The 22,799-nt window shown below is 41.2% G+C and overlaps 1 protein-coding gene across 2 annotated transcripts; it reads left to right on the forward strand.

Moving 5' to 3' along the window:
- Nucleotides 1-2,201: 2,201 nt before the first annotated feature.
- On the forward strand, nt 2,202-22,799 carry LOC121544818 (exocyst complex component 3). 2 transcript variants are annotated; one of them, XM_041854984.1, is made up of 14 exons: nt 2,202-2,416; nt 3,853-4,189; nt 4,739-4,861; nt 5,062-5,268; nt 5,490-6,123; nt 6,233-6,350; nt 6,515-6,643; nt 6,797-6,897; nt 7,042-7,140; nt 19,106-19,229; nt 19,518-19,640; nt 19,997-20,149; nt 20,397-20,518; nt 21,652-22,799. In XM_041854984.1, the coding sequence occupies exons 2-14, from the start codon at nt 3,862-3,864 to the stop codon at nt 21,878-21,880; spliced, it is 2,490 nt and encodes an 829-aa protein (XP_041710918.1). In that variant the 5' UTR covers nt 2,202-2,416; nt 3,853-3,861; the 3' UTR covers nt 21,881-22,799. The 2 variants fall into 2 exon arrangements, with proteins under 2 accessions (XP_041710918.1, XP_041710919.1); XM_041854985.1 differs by having other exon boundaries at nt 3,873-4,189.

A 22,799-nucleotide genomic window follows, 5' to 3' on the forward strand; every position in this document is an offset into this window, starting at 1 on the left:
AAGGTCTCCGATTGTTACTATGAACTGACCAAGAGGGACCAGAACATCTCATTTTAGAGAGCTCTATAAGTTGTTCCACATGAAGGGCGCAAAAGAACTTACAGCAGCTTTACCCAACTCTGTAGAGACCGAAGGGGCCTCCAGTGTTATCCAAGCCTGAGACCGGGTTTGGTCATTTGTAAGTCTAATAATAGCACATCTGCCTGAAATCAGTAAATGATATCCCCTTAACAAAACATATGAGACCTAAAAATTACTAAGTGAAAATGCATATGATGTAGTATAATCTCCTTATATTACTGTTATAGCCATCTATAGAGAAAGGGAAACACACCAAAATGGTTCCTACCAAGGGGCATTCTGTGCTCCAGCCCAGCTAACTGTAATAAAAAGCTTATGGAAGTTTTAGGCATGAGTGAGAAGATGGGAGAGTGTTAGTCTGTGATTCCATGAGTTATGTTAAGCTGTTGACGCTGAATCCAACCTCAAGGACAGTGCTTCGGATCAGTGTAATCCTCACTCTCTCTCTCTCTCTCTCTCTCTCTCTCTCTCTCTCTCTCTCTCTCTCTCTCTCTCTCTCTCTCTCTCTCTCTCTCTCTCTCTCTCACACACACACACACACACACACACACACACACAGTTGAGTGACAACATTGTATGTCCACGAACACACAGTTGTTGACTCCACATCTTGGCCAGAAATGTAATGTATAGAGGAGTTCTTATATCCTGACATGTCCTTGGCTGTAGGAGAAAAACTTTTGCCCACAATCAAGGATTTTTCCCATTATGTATCCATATGGGAGAGTGACTATCATATAGCTTATGATAACATATGATATGAAAATATACACTACATGGCCAAAAGTATGTGGACAACTGCTTGTCAAACATCACATTCCAAAATCATGGGCATTAATATGTAGTTGGTCCCCCCTTTGCCCTTTTAATTACAAATAATTTGTAGACTGCAAATTGAACGCATCAATTTGCAGTCTACAAATTATTTGTAATTATGGTCCGGCCCCCTGACAATCCACTCAAGAAAATCTAGTTGATGATCCCTGCTATAGGGCCAACTATAGAAAGCTGTCAAACAGTTATTAGGAGAATTCCACCTAAAGTAAGCTAAATAGTTGTCACCCCTGAGCGTTAAGGTCAGCAACAAATGATACCATATATACTGTCATTTCCAGCCTTGATGAGATCAACAAACAAGTAGGCCTAATTGACAGGTGGTCATTGGGGAACGTCTAAATATTGTCTACAGTCGCCCTCCAGTGACAAGCAACAGGAATGACAGCCTTATTTTCCTTGACTAGTTCTCTTTTCTGAGCATTGTTTTGCTATTTACTTGTATTTGTATTTTTTATGGATCCCCATTAGCTGCTGCCAAGGCAGCAGTTACTCTTCCTTGGGTCCAGCAAAATTAAGGCAGTTATACATTTTAAAAACATTACAATACATTCATAACAGATTTCACAACATATTAAGTGTGTGCCCTCAGGCCTCTACTCTACTACCACATATCTATAACACAAAATCCATGTGTACATGTGTGTATAGTGCGTATGTTATCGTGTGTTTGTATGCATGTGTTGCTTCACAGTCCCCGCTGTTCCATAAGGTGTATTTTTATCTGTTTTTTAAATCTAACTTTACTGCTGGCATGAGTTACTTGATGTGGAATACAGTTCCATGTAGTCATGGCTCTATGTAGTACTGTGCGCCTCCCATAGTCTGTTCTGGACTTTGGGACTGTGAAGAGACCTCTCGTGGCATGTCTTGTGGGGTATGCATGGGTGTTCCTTCAACATGTCAATACCTCTCACAAATACAAGTAGTGATGAAGTCAATCTCTCCTCCACTTTAAGCCAGGAGAGATTGACATGCATATTATTAATGTTAGCTCTCTGTGTACATCCAAGGGCCAGCCGTGCTGCCCTGTTCTGAGCCAATTGCAATTTTCTATTTAGAGATAGACCTGTAGCCTATTTTGCGTGGTGTAGACGTTGGAATGTCTCAAAACTATGACTGAAAGTAGTGCAGTCCGGTTTATAAGCATCGGTGTCATTTTATTTGCAATGGACATAGGCCTACAACAAATATTGAATTTACTCCAACAAATACAGTGTAATGATTAACTTATTTTCCAACAATAAACCGCTCAAGTGTCTGACTCACAAGGTGATTTTTGCTTCTGTCATGCTGCTTGGCACGCTGCCTAAAATGGGTTTCATTTTTCATGTTTCTTGCACTCGTCTCAGTTCCAACCCCGCGCAGGTTGTCTCACGACCACATGATTGCTCTCTAGATACCTGGCGAGGTGAACATGAAAGTGAAAACAGTTGTAAACCCATGAGAAAACCCCTGGACTGGTAGGCTACTCACTGCTCCAGACAGTAGAGTTGCTCAGGTGAGTGAGGCTGTATTACCTGAAATCTTGTGGTGTCTTTTGAAATCTTGAAAGGGTATATTCTTGTGAGCAAAATGTGTTTGTCTATATGTCTAAAATAAGACCAGAGGATTATGCTATGGCAGATTGTTGTTACAGACAAGCTTCATGCGTCATCGTGCATTTGTCATGCAATTGAACTGTTTAGCCTCTGCATGCTAAGTATTGCTCTGAAAATTGTGATATATAGGGCTATGCAGAGACATAGTTGAAAAATAAAGTTAACTGCTCTTTAAAAAAAAAATACAGGCAATTTGAGCATGTTACTGCAAATATCAACAAATAGGCTCTCTCGCCTGGAAATGTAAGGATGTTTATTAATTAGTTTGTTATGAATATTCAAAAGCCAAATCAATTAGGTGGTACTGAAAATATTCAATGATTACCATTACAGCATCATTTTATACATACATTTACATGTGTCTACTGTTTACAGACAAATAAATCATAATAGAGAGGGAGTAGGCCTTCCTGTGATTTTCTAATGAACCAATGCCTGCTGCCTCATTTGATTGTTCTTTGGCCCTGTCACACTATCTGTCACATACTTCCTCCTCTGGACAGCACCTTCCTGTTTCTGTTACAGGTCCTCGGACCAGTGCATACCAATAACAATGTTATTTTACTGTAAACAAACTGGAATCCAACCCTGGTTATCTGTACTCAGTCCTTCAAAGCCAAACAGCCACTGGACCCAAAAGCTAGGTCCCTCTCACAGGTTAACAGGTAGTTTTTTAGGTTTTGATTCTCAGGTTACAGATGTAGAAACTTAATTTGAACCAGTTTGCTACAGCAGGAAAATAATCCTGCAGGTACAGGAAATGTGAATTATTATGTGGATTATAATTAAATTATAATTTCCGTAAGGGAAAATTAAGTCTGAAATGTCAAAATGGAAATTACAAACTTCAGAAGCCTTTTAAAACTAAAATACACTACACATTTTACATTTCCTGCATTGCAGGAAAGTTCTCCTGCAACAGGGTGATCAAATTAAGATCCTACATCTGTACCTCTCTTACAAATTCACGTCAGAAGTGGAAAATCCATTCTTATCAGTGACTCATGGTAATAACAGGTTATACGCAATGTATCCATAGTATGATTCGTATGCATATAGGAATGCTACCCTTATTTTCAACTTGAGGTACTTTGCCAGGTTGGGTTGGTTACCATGATGGCACACCCTTTCCCCCTTACCTTGCAGAGAAAATGTCATGTTGGCTGTAAACATAAGCTTTACTCCTGTTCCTGCTGACTGCTGTGACCGGCACCAAAAGTTAAAGGCACTTTTAACAACACATTCCACAGACACCTCCTTTCCTGACACAAGCAGTTGATTTTCTAGGAACATTTTTTATCTTTCCCCTCCAATTTTATTTTATCTGAGTAACCAGGGACATTCGATGCCAAGCAGAAATCAGATGGCAGAGATTGGGGAACCTGGGGACATGGAGGAGGTGAATGAAGCTCAGGGTCTAGAGGGGGACGGATCCTCCCTCAAATCCACCATGGAGAGGAATGGGAAGACACAACCCGACGGCCTGGTGAAGGAGAAGAAACTGGGGATGATTAAGCAATTCAGGGAGAGCATCAAGCGGGTTGGAGAGAGGAGTCCTCTAGCCTCAAACAGCAAAGGGTCAAAGGACAGATCCAATTCAGACCAGGGGGGACACGGTATTGACCCTGAAGTGACCTCTCCAACCCATCAGCTGCCACCCCCTCCCTCACCATGTAAGTTCTCCTCAGGTTTGTCCCTCTGACAAATGAAGTGAGTTATCTAAATATGCTCTTGAGTCAGGAAATGGCTTCCCAAGGTCATGGGAAGAGGATGTCTCAGGAGACACAGAATAACAGTAGAAATGGCAGGAAGGACTCTCTTATGCACTGTATTGGGGACTTGCATTTATTTTCAGCTGGACATGAGCCAGTCTGAGCAGGAGGCTTTCATCATTACTCAATTACTGACATTCCTATCTTAATGAAGTTTATACTAAACTCGGAAACAGCTCCCAACCATGCAGGCTATACACTAACATAATTAACCTTTGTACAATAACAAATCTGACAGAAGCTGCTTAACCAGTTGTCAAGGTTGTGTGACTTCTTCTGTGTGTACGTATGCGTATGTGTGTTTGTGTTTGTCTGTGTGACTGTGCGACTGTCCGTGTGTTTGTTTGTGTGTGTTCGGTCAGCACACCTACTATTACACTGCAAAGTAGTTTAATTACTACCAGTATTCAATGTCAAAGAGATCAGCAACTTTCTCTCTCTCTTGCTCAGGTTTGAGTGCTGGGTCTCCTACGGCCTCTCCCCTGAAGGGTCTAGGTGGGTCCTTCCAGAGGGAGGAGGGAGGAGAGAGTGCAGAAGATTCACTCCAGAAAAAGCACTCCAGAACACGCTCAGGTACACCACTGTTTACCCAACCAACCAGAGCTTGTTCAGTCAATGGTTGTTCTTAGAGGCAGTTTGCAGTAGGCATAAATACTGTTCAAAGACAAGCACAAATACATATATTTTGCTGAGAGAATTCTAGAAAGCTCATTGGGATATTCTGAGTCTTTGTAAGGTCTTCGTAATCTGTTATCTGTATTGTCCATCTATAGACTCATCGGGCATTGGGGACTCTCTTCTAAAGAAGGGGGCTTCCATCCGACGGAGTTTGCGACTTAAGAAGGACAAGACCCTCAAACAGGAGCAGCTCCAGCCTGTCACTGAGATCACTCTGGAGGAGAAGAGAGAGAGGGAGATGGAGAGGGTAGAGATAAAAGAGTCATACATACTCCCAGAAATACCCCTCACACCCCTCTCAGGTGAGGTTCGCTCTCTCTCTCTGTCTTTGTCTCTGTCTCTCTCTCTCCCTCATCCTCATCCTCAATTTTTATTTGTTTTAGCAACAGAGATCACAAGAGATATTATTTGTGATGTAAATCACTATGGTTGTGTCTGTGTCTGTGCTGTATGTGTGTATTAGGTATAACAGCATAAGCTTCTATGCATTAAGGCCTTTACTCTGTTTGCTCTAACCCTCCAGTGATGCAGATCAATAAGCTGATTGGGATGGAGGTGCTGGAGGAGGCCTATCTGAACCTCCTCTCCCTGTGCCAGGAGTTCCAGCGGGAGAGGGAGGAGTGCACGGAGGAGGCCTCCTCTATGGAGCTGGCCAAGAAGGAGAAGGACCTGAAGCTCCTTTACAGTGCCCTGCGGGACAAGGTGAAGGAAATAGTGCGGGACTCCAACTCCTTTACCTCTCGCAACAAGGAGCTCCTGGTGCATGTGGCCCGCGTCATCCAGGAGGAGGAGAAGAGGGAGGCAGAGCCTGGGGCCGGGGGCGTGGTTGGGCCTGGGGGTTGGCGGGGGGCCTGGAGAGAGGCTGTGAGCGAGGGTGTACAGGCTACGCTGAAGAGTGTTCACTTGGACAGGCCCGAGCAGAATGCCTCCTGGCTGGCTATCCACCTGGGTCTGCTGGGCAAGGCCATCGTAGAGGACTTGGAGAAGGTGAAGGGAGAGCTGCAAGGCTCTTACCCACCCAGCTTCAATGTGTTCAGCACCTATGTGAGCTGTTACCATGGTGCTGTCAGCCAGCACCTGAAGACGCTTCAGCAGCAGGTGACAGATCTGAAGGACTACTATGCCCTGCTGGACTGGATCATCAATCACTATGAGAGGTGAGGAAGACTTAAAGTCATTGTCTTGAATAATAAGTATTTTTTTTAAAAATATGACTCAAGATGATGAGTAGTATTGTATCTGAGAGACACCATCCCTGTTGAACAGTGAGAAGATAATGAGCAGTCCTTCATTGAGACCAGAGATGGAGGCTGAGAACAAAGGCCTCTCCCTGGAAGAGGGCTTCCTGGACCAGCTCAAGGGGAAATTCTGCATGCAGGCAAAGGTGAGGGATTGAACACTCCACTAAGAGACAGATGGATAGATGTTTTGGAAGAATTCAGGTTGAAAGCAGGTACCACACTTGAAGAGTTTTTCTTTTTTTAATATTATATTTTGCTCATCAGAGTCCTTTAGCCTTTATTCTTTTGCTTTCCATGCCTTTTCCAGGAGGACATGAAAGCTTCGCTGGAGAAAATATTAGAGCTTGAAAACGAGGACATGTGGATAAAGAAACAGACACCAGAGACTGATGATGAACACTTCTTTAACTCTGACATACACATGGATATCTGGACGGTATTGTTTTGTCATGATTTCATATAATGCAATAGCATCATATCTCCATTAGAGAGCAACATTGCCTACTTAGTTACATTTTCATTGTAGTGACAGGCTACTAAGGCTACTATTACTATGTAAGACTTGAAACTGTTGTTGTTTTCTGTGTAGAAAGTTAAGAGCAATGCTGTAAACTCCAAGAGGATTGATGCAAACCTGGAGATGAGAGTAGTCTGTTCCTGCCTAGAAGAGTTACAGCTGTTTCCCAAGCGGTATGCTCTGCAACAGTCCAGAGTCTGCTCTTTCTATCTCTATCCTAACCATTATTCACTGGAAACATAAAACTAGACCTTGTCCTTTGCTTGTTAATAACTCCATGGCATTATCTCTCCTTCACTCTCTCTACATCTACATAGATTTGAGACCGAATTTAGGTACTGCTGTAACAGTGTGGAAAACCCTTCACTTTGGGCTGACTATCAGATAACCTACATCAACAGCTTTACAGCTCTTAAGTAAGTCAGATTCCTCTATTCACTACATCTGGTCAACAACCCTCCCCTTTTCTCTGCCCCCAACACACTGTAGACGGGAATGTCCTGGACAACAGTTGCTAGACAGCCAGTTCAGCTTTCCAGACACTTTGGGGTACATTCACCAAAGGAAGGTGTGAATACAATAAAAAAATAAGACTGCAGTCTAAAATATTGACCTGAGAACAGAAGTCTTGGCTCAGAAGACAAAGTCTCAGTAATAATTAGTTTAATGCTATCTCAGTAATTTGATGCACTTTTTTGTTTGGACTTGAGCAACCTTTTAGTGGCATAATGTCAAGCATTTAGGTCAAAGTTTAACTTCACTCTGTCTGATTTGAAGTAGCCACTTATCTAACAGAAGTGTGATGGAAAACTGGGACTATGAAACGACTATAAGAGAGTATTTATTTCACAGGCATTTCCTGGAACCCATACTAGGTCATTTAGCCTGCCTGCAAGTTGCTGTTCAAGATAAACATAAAAAAGTACACACCAATTAATGTTGAATTATGGTTAAATATGTATGTTATCTATCTTACAAAAATACTGAAACATACTCAAACACACTAACATGCAGGCACAATGGCACACTATATCATATTACTGTATAAATGAAAGTGAAACTATTGAAGAGCAAACCCAGCTAGCACATAAAGTTCTGAGAACCATATGTTTCTTACAGATTGGTGAGAACGTGGTTGTCCTATGGTTATTTTGCATACAACTTCCCACAATGTTCTGGGAATGGTGCAGTATAGTTGCTTGGCTTTGGAACATTCTCAGCACATTTAAGAAACTTGACAAAATAACATTATTTTCCTGGTATTTCATTACTTTACAGAATGTTTCCTAAAAGTTCAAACATGGTTTCATTTAATAAAATGTTTGGGAATGTTCTAGGAACGTTCTCCAACTGGTTTGACATTGGGAATGTTCTCAAATGGTTCAGAGAATGTTAAGAAACAATGTTGTCTTGTGGGAATTTAAATACTTCAACATAACATTTCCACCAGGTTACCTCTGGGTTCTGTTTAAAGTAATGTTCTCAAATAGTTCAAAGAACGTTAAGAAACAATGTCTATTTGTGGAAAAATCACTCTGATGAACTCCTTAGTTATATCCCAGTTTACCTATTTGCTTATGGTCTTGCCTACGCCTAGCGACCTGTTTTTTTAAATTATATGAGCAAAAAGGATTCCATTTTATTTTGAATGGCAAGCCAGACAAAATGAAAAGGGACTATTTATATAATGAATATGAATTCGGAAGGCAGAAATGATTAAATATTAAAGCATTAGACCTCTCACTAAAGGCATCAGGTGATATAAAAGTTATACTTAAATCCGAACTGGTTCTCTAGAAAATTAGTAAGAATGTGATTTTATTCAGATTACAACCCTCTCCAAAATATCGCTATTTTTAAAACAAGCCATAGAAATTTGGTTGCAATTTCAGTTTAATCCACCAGAAAAGACAGAACAAATAATACAACAAATATTGTGGTTAACTCAAATATACTAATTGATTAAAAAAAACATTATTCTTCGCTAATTAAAAAAATATATATATTTCTAAATTATATCATAAATAGGACTGGTGGAGTTATGTCACACATGCAGCTAACAAAAATATATGGAAACGTCTGCCCTACCCCAAAATACAACCAACAAATTGCAGCATTACCGCAAAAATGGAAGAGGCAAGTGGAAGGGGAAAGAGTAAGGAACTTGTCTGTTGGCCCTGCATTAAAGACCAAAATTGGTTAAAGAAAATGGTGATGAATAAAAATATATACCAGTTTAATTTAAGGACCAAAAAATTGACAGCTGTGCCATATAGATTGCAAAATAGTTTGGAAGAGATTATGTACCGATTCCATGGCACATGGTTTATGAACTGATACGCAAAACGACGCCGGATTCATAACTTATACAAAATTCTTGCAACCAATAGAATGTTATATATATGGGGGATACAACCTTCCCAGCTCTGCAGATTTTGCTGCGAAGAGAGAGTCATTAGATCATTTATTTTGGTACTGTCCATATGTAGCTTGTTTTTGGTCACAGGTCTAGGAATGGCTGAAGAATTGCAACATTTACTAGGAGCTAACGCTGCAGATAGCAATACTGGGTGATTTGAAAAGTCATAGTCAATCGATCAATAATATAATAATACTTTTAGCAAAACATTTTATCTTTAATTTACAATCTGTAAAAACTATGAGAATAGAATGGTTCAGAACTTTTGTGAAGGATCACAGCAGAGTTGAAAAATATATGGCAAATAGAAATCCAATATGGATGGTGTTAAGAGATAGATGGGAGGGGTTGAATGGAGCTGAAGGGTGGGACTAATAACAAGAAGATAACAAATGTAAAATATACTGTGTCTGTAAAATGTACAGTGCCTTGCAAAATTATTCATCCCCTTGGCGTTTTTCCTATTTTGTTGCATTACAACCTGTAATTTCAATGGATTTGTATATGGATTTCATGCAATGGACATACACAAAATAGTCCAATTTTTTTTTAACAAAAATAACGGAAAAGTGGTGCGTGCATATGTATTCACCCCTTTTGCTATGAAGCCCCTAAATAAGATCTGGTGCAACCAATTACCTTCAGAAGTCACATAATTAGTTAAATAAAGTCCACCTGTGTGCAATCTAAGAGTCGCATGATCTGTCACATGATCTCAGTATATATACACCTGTTCTGAAAGGCCCCAGAGTCTGCAACACCACTAAGCAAGAGGCACCACCAAGCAAGCGGCACCATGAAGACCAAGGAGCTCTCCAAACAGGTCAGGGACAAAGTTGTGGAGAAGTACAGATCAGGGTTGGGTTATAAAAAAAAATCTGAAATGTAACATCCCACGGAGCACCATTAAATCCATTATTAAAAAATTGAAAGAATATGGCACCACAACAAAGGTGCCAAGAGAGGGCCGCCCACCAAAACTCACGGACCAGGCAAGGAGGGTATTAATCAGAGGCAACAAAGAGACCAAAGATAACCCTGAAGGAGCTGCAAAGCTCCACAGTGGAGATTGGAGTATCTGTCCATAGGACCACTTTAAGCCGTACACTCCACAGAACTGGGCTTTACGGAAGAGTGGCCAGAAAAAAAGCCATTGCTTAAAGAAAAAAATAAGCAAACACGTTTGGTGTTCGCCAAAAGGCATGTGGGAGACTCCCCAAACATATGGAAGAAGGTACTCTGGTCAGATGAGACTAAAATTGAGCATTTTGGCCATCAAGGAAAACGCTATGTCTGGCGCAAACCCAACACCCAGAGAACACCATCGCCACAGTGAAGCATGGTGGTGGCAGCATCATGCTGTGGGGATGTTTTTCATCTGCAGAGACTGGGAAACTGGTCAGAATTGAAGGAATGATGGATGGCGCTAAATAGAGGGAAAATCTTGAGGGAAACCTGTTTCACTCTTCCAGAGATTTGAGACTGGGACGGAGGTTCACCTTCCAGCAGGACAATGACCCTAAGCATACTGCTAAAGCAACACTCGAGTGGTTTAAGGGGAAACATTTTAATGTCTTGGAAAGGCCTAGTAAAACCCCAGACCTCAATCCAATTTGAGAATCTGTGGTATGACTTAAAGATTGCTGTACACCAGCGGAACCCATCCAACTTGAAGGAGCTGGAGCAGTTTTGCCTTGAAGAATGGGCAAAAATCCCAGTGGCTAGATGTGCCAACCTTATAGAGACATACCCCAAGAGACTTGCAGCTGCAAAAGGTGGCTCTACAAAGTATTGACTTTGGGGGGTGAATAGTTATCAGTTTTCAGTTTCTTTGTCTTATTTCTTGTATGTTTCACACAAAAACATATTTTGCATCTTCAAAGTGGTAGGCATGTTGTGTAAATCAAATGATACAAACCCCCCAAAAATATATTTTCATTCCAGGTTGTAAGGCAAAAAAATAGGAAAAATGCCAAGGGGGGTGAATAATTTCGCAAGCCACTGGGCATAATGGGCATAATGTTTGTTTGGTTAATCTCATCAATCAGCTCTATCCAAACAACATAGCCCTTCTTTCCCAAATGACAAAATCCATCTGTCACAACAGTTTCCAAACAGACTCAGAAAAACCCTCACAGTTTCACAAGAAACATCACATAGTTACACCATTAAAAAAATCACATACAGTGAGGGAAAAAAGTATTTGATCCCCTGCTAATTTTGTAAGTTTGCCCACTGACAAAGACATGATCAGTCTATAATTTTAATGGTAGGTTTATTTGAACAGTGAGAGACAGAATAACAACAACAAAAATCCAGAAAAACGCATGTCAAAAATGTTATAAATTGATTTGCATTTTAATGAGGGAAATAAGTATTTGACCCCTCTGCAAAACATGACTTAGTACTTGGTGGCAAAACCCTTGTTGGCAATCACAGAGGTCAGACGTTTCTTGTAGTTGGCCACCAGGTTTGCACACATCTCAGGAGGGATTTTGTCCCACTCCTCTTTGCAGATCTTCTCCAAGTCATTAAGGTTTTGAGGCTGACGTTTGGCAAGTCGAACCTTCAGCTCCCTCCACAGATTTTCTATGGGATTAAGGTCTGGAGACTGGCTAGGCCACTCCAGGACCTTAATGTGCTTCTTCTTGAGCCACTCCTTTGTTGCCTTGGCCTTGTGTTTTGGGTCATTGTCATGTTGGAATACCCATCCACGACCCATTTCCAATGCCCTGGCTGAGGGAAGGAGGTTCTCACCCAAGATTTGACGGTACATTTGACGGTACAAGCTTGAGATTGAACGTCACTCAACTTTCTAGAGTTTTCCCCTTTAGTTAACACTATCAACGTTTCCCTTTGCTGTGGGAATTGTGATTGAATCAACGCAATAACAAAACGAACTATGCTAGACTTAGTATGCAAAACTAACTATACAAGAGATTTTGTTGTAGGCAGGAAGCATCGGAGTAGGATTCTATTGCATGGACAGGCACGACTCAGGCCGTACTCTACACAGACCGGTATGCTATAACCAATCAAAGCTGCAGTAGGCCTATATGCAAATAGACCATTTCAATAATGCATCTGTGCCATTCACTTTGAACTGGACTGTGTTTACAACATGAGCGGTTGTGAGTAGATGTGCTTGTTTTGAGATCAAAGCGAGAGCTGCATGTAGCCACGTGTGCATATTTGTACATATCCTTTGCTAGTTGGTGAGGTATTAGCCCAGTTATACAGTACCAGTCAAAAGTTTGGACACACCTACTCATTCAAGGATTTTTCTTTATTTGTACTAGTTTTTACGTTGTAGAATTTGAGTGAAGACATCATGTCACAACACAACTGATTGGCTCAAATGCATTAAGAAGGAAAGAAATTCCACAAATTAACTTTCAAGAAGGCACCCCCGTTAATTGAAATGAATTCCAGGTGACTACCTCATGAAGCTGGTTGAGAGAATGCCAAGAGTGTACAAAGCTGTCATCAAGGCAAAGGGTGGCTATTTGAAGAATCTCAAATATAAAATATATGTTGATTTGTTTAACACTTTTGTGGTTACTACATGATTCCATATGTGTTATTTCATAGTTTTGATGTCTTCACTACTATTCTACAATGTAGAAAATAGTAAAAATAAAGAAAAACCCTTGAATGAGTAGGTGTGTCCAAACTTTTGACTGGTACTGTAGGTTCAGAACTTTTGTGAAACAGCACAGTACAAAATATATGGCAAATAGAAATCAAACTGGATGGACATCAGAAATAGATGGGAGAGGTTGAGGGTAGAGGAAGGACAGGACTAAAAACAAACTAAATATAACTATTGTAAAATAGATTGTGTCCGTAAAATGTATATAGTATGTATATGCTGGAAGTAGAAGCCTAAGTGTTGTTGTTCATTACTTTACCTCAATTAGGGGAGGTGTGGTAGGGTTAGCGGAAAATAATAACGGAAAATATATTTACAAAATAAAAAATAAAATTAAGAAACAACATTCTCCTGTGGGAATTTCAATACTTCAGCATAACGTTTCCAAAGAATGTTCTAACAATGTTATTATAAAACAATTGAAAAACATATACATTCCGTTCTCAACATCAACAAAAATATCTATCCTCTATCTTGTTAAGTGTGTTCAGGTGTCTTGGCCACGCCCACTAATTGGCCACATCTGATCTTAATAAGTACTAGTTTCCTTTGAAATGGGGTCTGTTTGAATAGATTAAAATTAACAGATTGTATGAGTTAAAAAGAACATAGGATGCTAGTTCCATCCTGGTGGCGCAGTGGACTAATTCAATGGATAGAGAACCGAAGACCACTGACGCCGTTCCACAATAAAAAAAATGTGTTTGCATGATTAATGCCTAAGCAGATTAATTTCCATGGGTCCTATCTGTGCTTGGAGTTCAAAACATTTAAACTAAGCTAGCTGTGTTATTAAAAGTCTTATTGAAACATTCAATAAAAGTTTTAAGGAAATTAATTTTAAAAAACTTTAAATAACTTAGAATTTCTGTTCTCAGAACGTTAATAAAACTTCCCAGGAAAACATTCAGGGAACCATAGTAAAACGTTCTCAGAACCTCCCTGCAATAAAAAATGTAAATTCCGTTCTCAAAACATATATATTTTTTCAGTTTTACCGGTCAGGAAATGTATGACTTCGTTGCCAGAACCAATGGGAAACCAAAAACGTACGTTCCCACAACTTCAAAGGAACCAAATGTGCTAGCTGGGAAGCTGTTTCCAGCCAACAGGCATCTCTGGAGTATAGATAGCACTGCCTGTCTAAAGAGAGAAACACCACATGGTTTTCGGGAAACAGAGCTAGTGTAAGAGAATTGCCTCAGTGGTTCGAGCTCTAGAAATAGAAAGTCCCCCTTTCTCCACATTCAAAGAGCTGGTAATGCCACTGAAACAAGCCACAGCATGTCTCTGTCAGTTAAAAATTAGGAACACAATATTAGAGATGGGCAGAAACAGTCAAAATTCTCTCCTGCAGATTTAGTTATTCTTGTTCAAAGAGACAAGACACTCAAAATAATGATAATGGTCACATATTACTTTATACTTATTGCCTACTATTGGCATAATGTTTGTTTGGGTAATCTCATCAATCAGCTCTATCCAAACAACATAGCCATTCTTCCCCAAATGACCAAATCCATCTGTCACAAAAGTTTCCAAACAGACTCAGAAAACCCTCACAGTTTCACAAGAAACATCACATAGTTACACCATTTTAAAAAATCACATACAGTGAGGGGGAAAAGTATTTGATCCCCTGCTAATTTTGTAAATTTGCCACTGACAAAGACATGATCAGTCTATAATTTTAATGGTAGGTTTATTTGAACAGTGAGAGACAGAATAACAACAACAAAAATCCAGAAAAATGCATGTCAAAAATGTTATAAATTGATTTGCATTTTAATGAGGGAAATAAGTATTTGACCCCTCTGCAAAACATGATTTAGTACTTGGTGGCAGAACCCTTGTTGGCAATCACAGAGGTCAGACGTTTCTTGTAGTTGGCCACCAGGTTTGCACACATCTCAGGAGGGATTTTGTCCCACTCCTCTTTGCAGATCTTCTCCAAGTCATTAAGGTTTTGAGGCTGACGTTTGGCAAGTCGAACCTTCAGCTCCCTCCACAGATTTTCTATGGGATTAAGGTCTGTTGGAATACCCATCCACGACCCATTTCCAATGCCCTGGCTGAGGGAAGGAGGTTCTCACCCAAGATTTGACGGTACATGGTCCCGTCCATCGTCCCTTTGATGCGGTGAAGTTGTCCTGTCCCCTTAGCAGAAAAACACCCCCAAAGCATAATGTTTCCACCTCCATGTTTGACGGTGGGGATGGTGTTCTTGGGGTCATAGGCAGCATTCCTCCTCCTCCAAACACAGCGAGTTGAGTTGATGCCAAAGAGCTCCATTTTGGTCTCATCTGACCACAACACTTTCACCCAGTTCTCCTCTGAATCATTCAGATGTTCATTGGCAACCTTCAGACAGGCCTGTATATGTGCTTTCTTGAGCAGGGGGACCTTGCGGGCGCTACAGGATTTCAGTCCTTCACGGCGTAGTGTGTTACCAATTGTTTTCTTGGTGACTATGGTCCCAGCTGCCTTGAGATCATTGACAAGATCCTTCCGTGTAGTTCTGGGCTGATTCCTCACCGTTCTCATGATCATTGCAACTCCACGAGGTGAGATCTTGCATGGAGCCCCAGGCCGAGGGAGATTGACAGTTATTTTGTGTTTCTTCCATTTGCGAATAATCACACCTACTGTTGTCACCTTCTCACCAAGCTGCTTGGCGATGGTCTTGTAGCCCATTCCAGCCTTGTGTAGGTCTACAATCTTGTCCCTGACATCCTTGGAGAGCTCTTTGGTCTTGGCCATGGTGGAGACTTTGGAATCTGATTGATTGATTGCTTCTGTGGACAAGGTGTCTTTTATACAGGTAACAAGCTGAGATTAGGAGCACTCCCTTTAAGAGTGTGCTCCTAATCTCAGCTCGTTACCTGTATAAAAGACTCCTGGGAGCCAGAAATCTTTCTGATTGAGAGGGGGTCAAATACTTATTTCCCTCATTAAAATGCAAATCAATTTATAACATTTTTGACATGCGTTTTTCTGGATTTTTTGTTGTTGTTATTCTGTCTCTCACTGTTCAAATAAACCTACGATTAAAATTATAGACTGATCATTTCTTTGTCAGTGGGCAAACGTACAAAATCAGCAGGGGATCAAATACTTTTTTCCCTCACTGTAGGTACACAAGCAAAACATCAGAAATTGTAAACATTCTTACAACCAATGTTCCCTCTAAACTGCGCGCAGGCGCGCAGCTCCCCCGGGACTGCCTTGCAGAAGAAATATCAGCCTGTGCAGAGAAGCTTGAGATTGAACTTCACTCAACTTTCTAGAGTTTTCCCCTTTAGTTAACACTATCAACGTTTCCCTTTACTGTGGGAATTGTGATTGAATCAACGCAATATTAGCCACTTTCAATGCAACATACCAAAACAAAACGAACTATGCTAGACTTAGTATGCAAAACTAACTATGCAGGAGATTTTGTTGTAGGCAGAAAGCATCGGAGTAGGATTCTATTGCATGGACAGGCACGACTCAGGCTGTACTCCACACAGACCGGTGCGCTATAACCAATCAGAGCTGCAGTAGGCCTATATGCAAATAGACCATTGCCATAATGCATCTGTGCCATTCACTTTGAACTGGACTGTGTTTACAGCATGGGCGGTTGTGAGTAGATGCGCTTGTTTTGAGATCAAAGCGAGAGCTGCATGTAGCCACGTGTGCACATTTGTACATATCCTTTGCTAGTTGGTGAGGTATTAGCCCAGTTATACAGTACCAGTCAAAAGTTTGGACACACCTACTCATTCAAGGGTTTTTCTTTATTTTTACTATTTTCTACATTGTAGAATAATAGTGAAGACATCAAAACTATGAAATAACACATATGGAATCATGTAGGAACCAAAAAAGTGTTAAACAAATCAAAATATATTTTATATTTGAGATTCTACAAAATAGCCACCCTTTGCCTTGATGACAGCTTTGCACACTCTTGGCATTCTCTCAACCAGCTTCATGAGGTAGTCACCTGGAATGCATTTCAATGAACAGGTGTGCCTTGTTAAAAGTTAATTTATGGAATTTCTTTCCTTCTTAATGCGTTTGAGCCAATCAGTTGTGTTGTGACAAGGTAGGGGTGGTATACAGAAGATAGCCCTATTTGATAAAAGACTAAGTCCATATTATGACAAGAACAGCTCAAATAAGCAAAGAGAAACGACAGTCCATCATTACTTTAAGACATGAAGGTCAGTCAATCCGGAAAATTTCAAGAACTTTTAAAGTTTCTTCAAGTGCAGTCGCAAAAACCATCAAGCACTATGATGAAACTGGCTCTCGTGAGGACCGCCACAGGAAAGGAAGACCCAGAGTTACCTCTGCTGCAGAGGATAAATTAACTGTTAACTGCACCTCAGATTGCAGCCCAAATCAACTGTTCAGAGGAGACTGTGTGAATCAGGCCTAATAATATAATAATATGCCATTTAGCAGACGCTTTTATCCAAAGCGACTTACAGTCATGTGTGCATACATCTTTACATTTTAACATTTTCATGGTCGAATTGATGCAAAGAAACCGCTACTAAAGGACACCAATAAGAAGAAGAGACTTGCTTGGGCCAAGAAACACGAGCAATGGACATTAGACCGGTGGAAATCTGTCCTTTGGTCTGGAGTCCAAATGTGAGATTTTTGGTTCCAACCGCAGAGTAGGTGAACGGATGATCTCCGCATGTGTGGTTCCCACCATGAAGCATGGAGGAGGAGGTGTGATGGTGTGGGGGTGCTTTGCTGATGACACTGTCAGTGATTTATTTAGAATTCAAGTCACACTTAACCAGCATGGCTACCACAATATAATGCAGCGATACGCCATCCCATCTGGTTTGGGCTTAGTGGGACTATCATTTGTTTTTCAACAGGACATTGACCCAACACACACCTCCAGGCTGTGTAAGGACTATTTGACCAAGAAGGAAAGTGATGGAGTGCTGCATCAGATGACCTGGCCTCCACAATCACCCGTCCTCAACCCAATTGAGATGGTTTGGGATGAGTTGGACCTCAGAGTGAAGGAAACGCAGCCAACAAGTGCTCAGCATATGTGGGAACTCCTTCAAGACTATTGGAAAAGCATTTCTCATGAAGCTGGTTGAGAGAATGCTGTCATCAAGGCAAAGGGTGGCTACTTTCAAGAATCTCAAATATAAAATATATTTAGATTTGTTTAACACTTTTTTGGTTACTACATGATTCCATATGTGTTATTTCATAGTTTTGATGTCTTCACTATTATTCTACAATGTAGAAAATAGTAAAAATAAAGAAAAACCCTTGAATGAGTAGGTGTGTCCAAACTTTTGACTGGTACTGTAGATAATCTCTGTAGCTCAATTGGTAGAGCATGGCGCTTGTAATGCCAGTGTAGTGGGTTCGATCACCAGGACCACCCATACGTAAATATTTATGCACACGACTGTAAGTTGCTTTGGATAAAAGCGTCTGCTAAATGGCATATTATTATTATATAATTTGTAGTCAGCAATGGGGAAGTGATTGCTTCTTACAAGAGCACAAAACGTGTACATTTCTAGACATCTTTGAAAAGCGAGTCAGGTAAATAGCTTTTTTTTTGTCTTAAAGGGGCAGTGTTGTATTTTGAGACAGGTTGAATAAGCTAAATAGCCATTAGGCAGAGGGTTGCATAATTTGTCTGATTCTCTGTAATAATGGTATGGGAATAATAATGCATTTTATTTTGTAAAGTGGTTTCTTGCATCAAACAACACAACAACATTTTCAGTCACCTCCTTGTCTGAAGGACAAGTGGATAAACAAGTTAATGTCAAGCCCTGCATGTTTATTTAAAAAGTCTCATGGAATGTAGGCCTACATTGAACACCACACATTGGTTGCTACCGTAGGCTGAATGATAGAACAGCTATTTCCATGTTATGGGATGCACTTTCTCCATTGTTTTTTATGGTAGGCCACTCTTGTAGGCGACATTATGATCATCCACAGTAGCCTATTTGACTACTGTCTGAAACTGTAACTTAAAGCGGGTACAGCCTCCGCACGCTGGACGTTGCAGAGAAGTTTCACAACGTTCAAGTTTGCACTCAACAGAGCTGAAATTTGCTCAGTGCCCCCCAAAACGTGAGTGAACATTGCTTACAACCATTGTTGAAACCCTTCCCTTGGTCTGTTTCGCAAGCATTCCCGGAAGTCTTGCAATGTGGCGCCTCTGGGTTTAGAAACTCTGTCGCGTTGGTGTGTATGCATGATAACCTGACCTAACCTCTGACCTCAGACCTGTTTCATTTCCCTCTTTCTCTTCCTACAGGGAGCACATGGAGGGTTACAGGGAGAGCTGCCCGACCCAGGTGGACCATCTCAGCAGAGAGGTGGAAGGCTTGGTCCATAGACTGGTCCAGGGCCTGGAGGACCAGTTTAAGAATGATGTCAGGGTAGGTGAGGGAGGGATGTTTGATTGACCTTTGACCTGGTCCTCGTTCTACAAATGCCCTGATAGCCTAAGTTGGTCAGAGTGTGTTGAGGTGATTGACATCTTTCCTACTTGTCTCGGGTGACCTGGAAGTTACTTAGTTTGGTAGCCTACTGATTTCCTTGCACACGTTTCTGTAAAGGCTTTCTCTCAATCACTCCTGCTGTCAATGTTATGGATGGGTGAACAAACAAATAAATGAATGAATGAACAAATTAGTGAGTGAATAGGTGTCTGTTGCTTTTTCCAGCCTTACCTCAGGAGAATGATGACGAGGAAGTGGCTCTCCACAGATGAGGACTTCCAACAGCTGTATAGCAGGACAGAGAAGCTGTCCCAGCGCTGTTCACAAATGAGACCTCCATATGTACAGGTAAGGAATGGGGAAGTGCTGTTCATATTGTTTTAAATGCAGGATATACACTCAATTAAGCAAAGAAAGTCATGCCCATGATGATCCATAGGAAGTTGGAGTTACTGGAAAAGACTTGAGAATTTCCTCACCTTACCATACTGGAACGTGACCATGCATAGAATGGAAAATGAGTTGAGTTGATGTGGCAATAGGGGTAAATGGCAGGAAAGAGGATGGGAGGAGGATAGGTGTCACTCAGGTGATCAGTCATGGCAGTCATGTGAAAGCGAAAGAATAAACAGCAGACTTTCATGTCTATTTGTAATCCCTTTCTCTTGCCTCCACTGTGCCTGCCCTGTGTTCCTCTGCATCAGATGTTTGTGAGCAGCTTGCACTACTACGTGGTGAAAGAGTATGTATCCCAGCTGATGAAAAACAACTACTCCTGTAAGAACAGGAAGCATGACAAAGCAGCCACCAAGATGAGGGTAGAGTGGGATAAACTCAAGGATCTGTTTGAGGAAATGGTAACACTTCTTAACCCTGAACTACAAACTGAATTTGGGCCAATTTACATCCACACAAATTTTACTTTTCATGTTCATTCAACATTGTCTAAAATTGTAAATACTACAGTACATACATTTGTCTCAGTGTTATGTCTTTGTGCTTTGAGGAATGCTACTTTGAAAATTCAGTGCTGTCATAAACAAATGACTTGTGTTATCACCATTCATGACTAATAGACACACTCATAATAATTTCCTCTTGTAGAAGACAACCCATGACTGGCTCCACCCAGTAGGAGACCACCTGAGTAACATCATTGGGGAAAAGAACAAGAGGGAAATAAAGAACCACCTGACACATTTAGTAGCGGACTACCCAGACATCAGGTAATCCTGCATCTTCCTGTGGCCACATATTGTATCTGTTGATGTTGGTGATCAACAGAGTATACCAGTGTAATATGCACAGTATCAATTACAAAATATAATCTGAGTAAAAACACCTCATATGAATTCTACTCTGACTCTGTTATGGCCCTGAGAAGAACAGCAGTGGAAGACAAAGTGGGTCAATGGTCAGCAGTGTTCATCAGACAGGGGAAGCGTGTTGACTAGAAGGTAACAGATTGAGAGGCAGATAGTGCTGTTGCAAATGTAATTCCCAGACAGCAGGATGTAGGATGGGCAGGACCAGCCTGAGCCTCGAGGGAGGATGACAGCGGGAGTGAGTTACTACAAGGCAGAGGTGACAGTGTGGGAATAGCGGAGGGAGTACCCTGATGAGGCGTGAACACTGGTGCCTGGTTTTCTCGGAATAGGGCGTTAAGTGCTGTACTTTCCGAGGTAATTGCCCTGGTCTGGGTTTTTGTGAACCTCTCAGTTGATTAGATTTTTTATCTGAACTCTAGTAAACTTCTCCAAATCAAGACTGACAGATTTTTTTTTTTATCTCTCATGATAGCCCCCTTAACAAAATCGAGTAGCTAGCTGATTTGGTTCTGGGTGCTGAGACTACGGAATTTTAGACCAATTGTGATTGGTGATTTGAAGGAGTCAGGCGCAGGAGGGTAAATCACAGAATACAGAATGTATTCCGGAATACAGTGTTAAGCAGAAATGCGTCAAACAGTCTAGTGCGCAAAACAGGCGCACTGGAACCCAACAGGCACACGGAGAAAAATACCCTGGCAATACAAAATACACGGAGCTCAAACGAGCTACACTCTCCTCACAATAAACAAGGGGGACAAGGGGGCAGAGGGAACACTTATTCAAGTACTAATGAGGGGATATGAACCAGGTGTGTGTAATAAACAAGACAAAACAAATGGAATGATGAGATATGGAGCGGCAGTGGCTAGAAGGGCGGTGACGACGAACGCCGAAGCCTGCCCGAATCAGGAGAGGAGGCAGCTTCGGAGGAAGTCGTGAAACCAATTCATTTCACAAAACAGTTTACGGTTCCATTTCTCCTGCTGATTCTCAAAGAGTGATATTCTGTAACCTCTCTCTGTCTGCAGTAAGAAGCACCTATCGGCTGTGCTGTACTTCAGGGGCTTGGTGCGGGGCAGGGAGAAGCGGGTGATCCTGCAGCGTCTCACTGAGCTGAAGAGGAAACTGGGAACCGCAGGGAACACTGGAGATAATAGAAGAGTTCTTTTCAGTGACATGCAGGTCACCATCACCAATACAAACTATCTGGCTGACATGCCTTTCTCCTGCCTCTCCTTCCTCCTCCGAGACAGCTAATCTACAGGCCTAGATACAGGAACCTACCACAGAGATGGTAACCTGACCAAGCTGTCTGAGAAGGCCTGAGGAGGCTTGTAAAGAACATACTGTAGGATTACCAGTATGACCACCTCGCAAAAACCATACATAGTGGCTAATAGGCTAATGATTATTTAAATGTGAATGGACATTTACAGGTAAATCTTGTTCATGCAGTCAGAGGTTATTTAAGACACCTCATTGATTAAGCCCTCTTTTTTATATATATAATGTCACTTTAGCCTACTGTTGTTGCAAAAGAAAGCTGAGGACATACTTAATGATGGGCCTGATGCTAAATTAACTCCATGGTGGGGCTCAAACTGTATGTTCAGTGTTGAATGAACTTTATCATTGATTTACCTATTTTCAAGCAATTCAAATGTGTGTCGCTGCAGTGCACATATTACTTCTCAACATAGAAAAGATTCCCTTAGAAAGCCCCACAGTCCACAGTTCTGTTTTTTTTGTGGTTAGAGCAAGGTTTTACAATATCACATCTGATAATGTCATTAAACCACAAGTGAATACAATCTTCTCCCTTTGTTAGGGAAGTGAGAGTTTTTGTTCCCCCTCTGACAATTTGTTGGCCACTTTTACAGGGCAATCTGGAGGCGAAAGTAACGCACATCTGTTTAGGCGAGGTGCTGGCTAGCGGAGTAGAACACTTGAAAAAGAAAAGGAGAGCAGCACTCTCTAGAAGCTCAGATGCAATCATTTTAGCTGTCTGTCAAAACGTTGGTTATTAGGTTATTAAATTATTGCATCTGAGCTCCTACAGTGTGTTGCTCTCCTTTTCTTTTTCACTTTTACAGGGCAACATGCAACACCAAGGTTTGTACTCATGTGTCTGCTCTTAACTATGAGTCCATCACAATAAATCCATCCATTTACTGTA

Source organism: Coregonus clupeaformis, chromosome 29 (assembly GCF_020615455.1).
Source record: "Coregonus clupeaformis isolate EN_2021a chromosome 29, ASM2061545v1, whole genome shotgun sequence".
In the NCBI taxonomy this organism is placed as follows: Eukaryota; Metazoa; Chordata; class Actinopteri; order Salmoniformes; family Salmonidae; genus Coregonus; species Coregonus clupeaformis.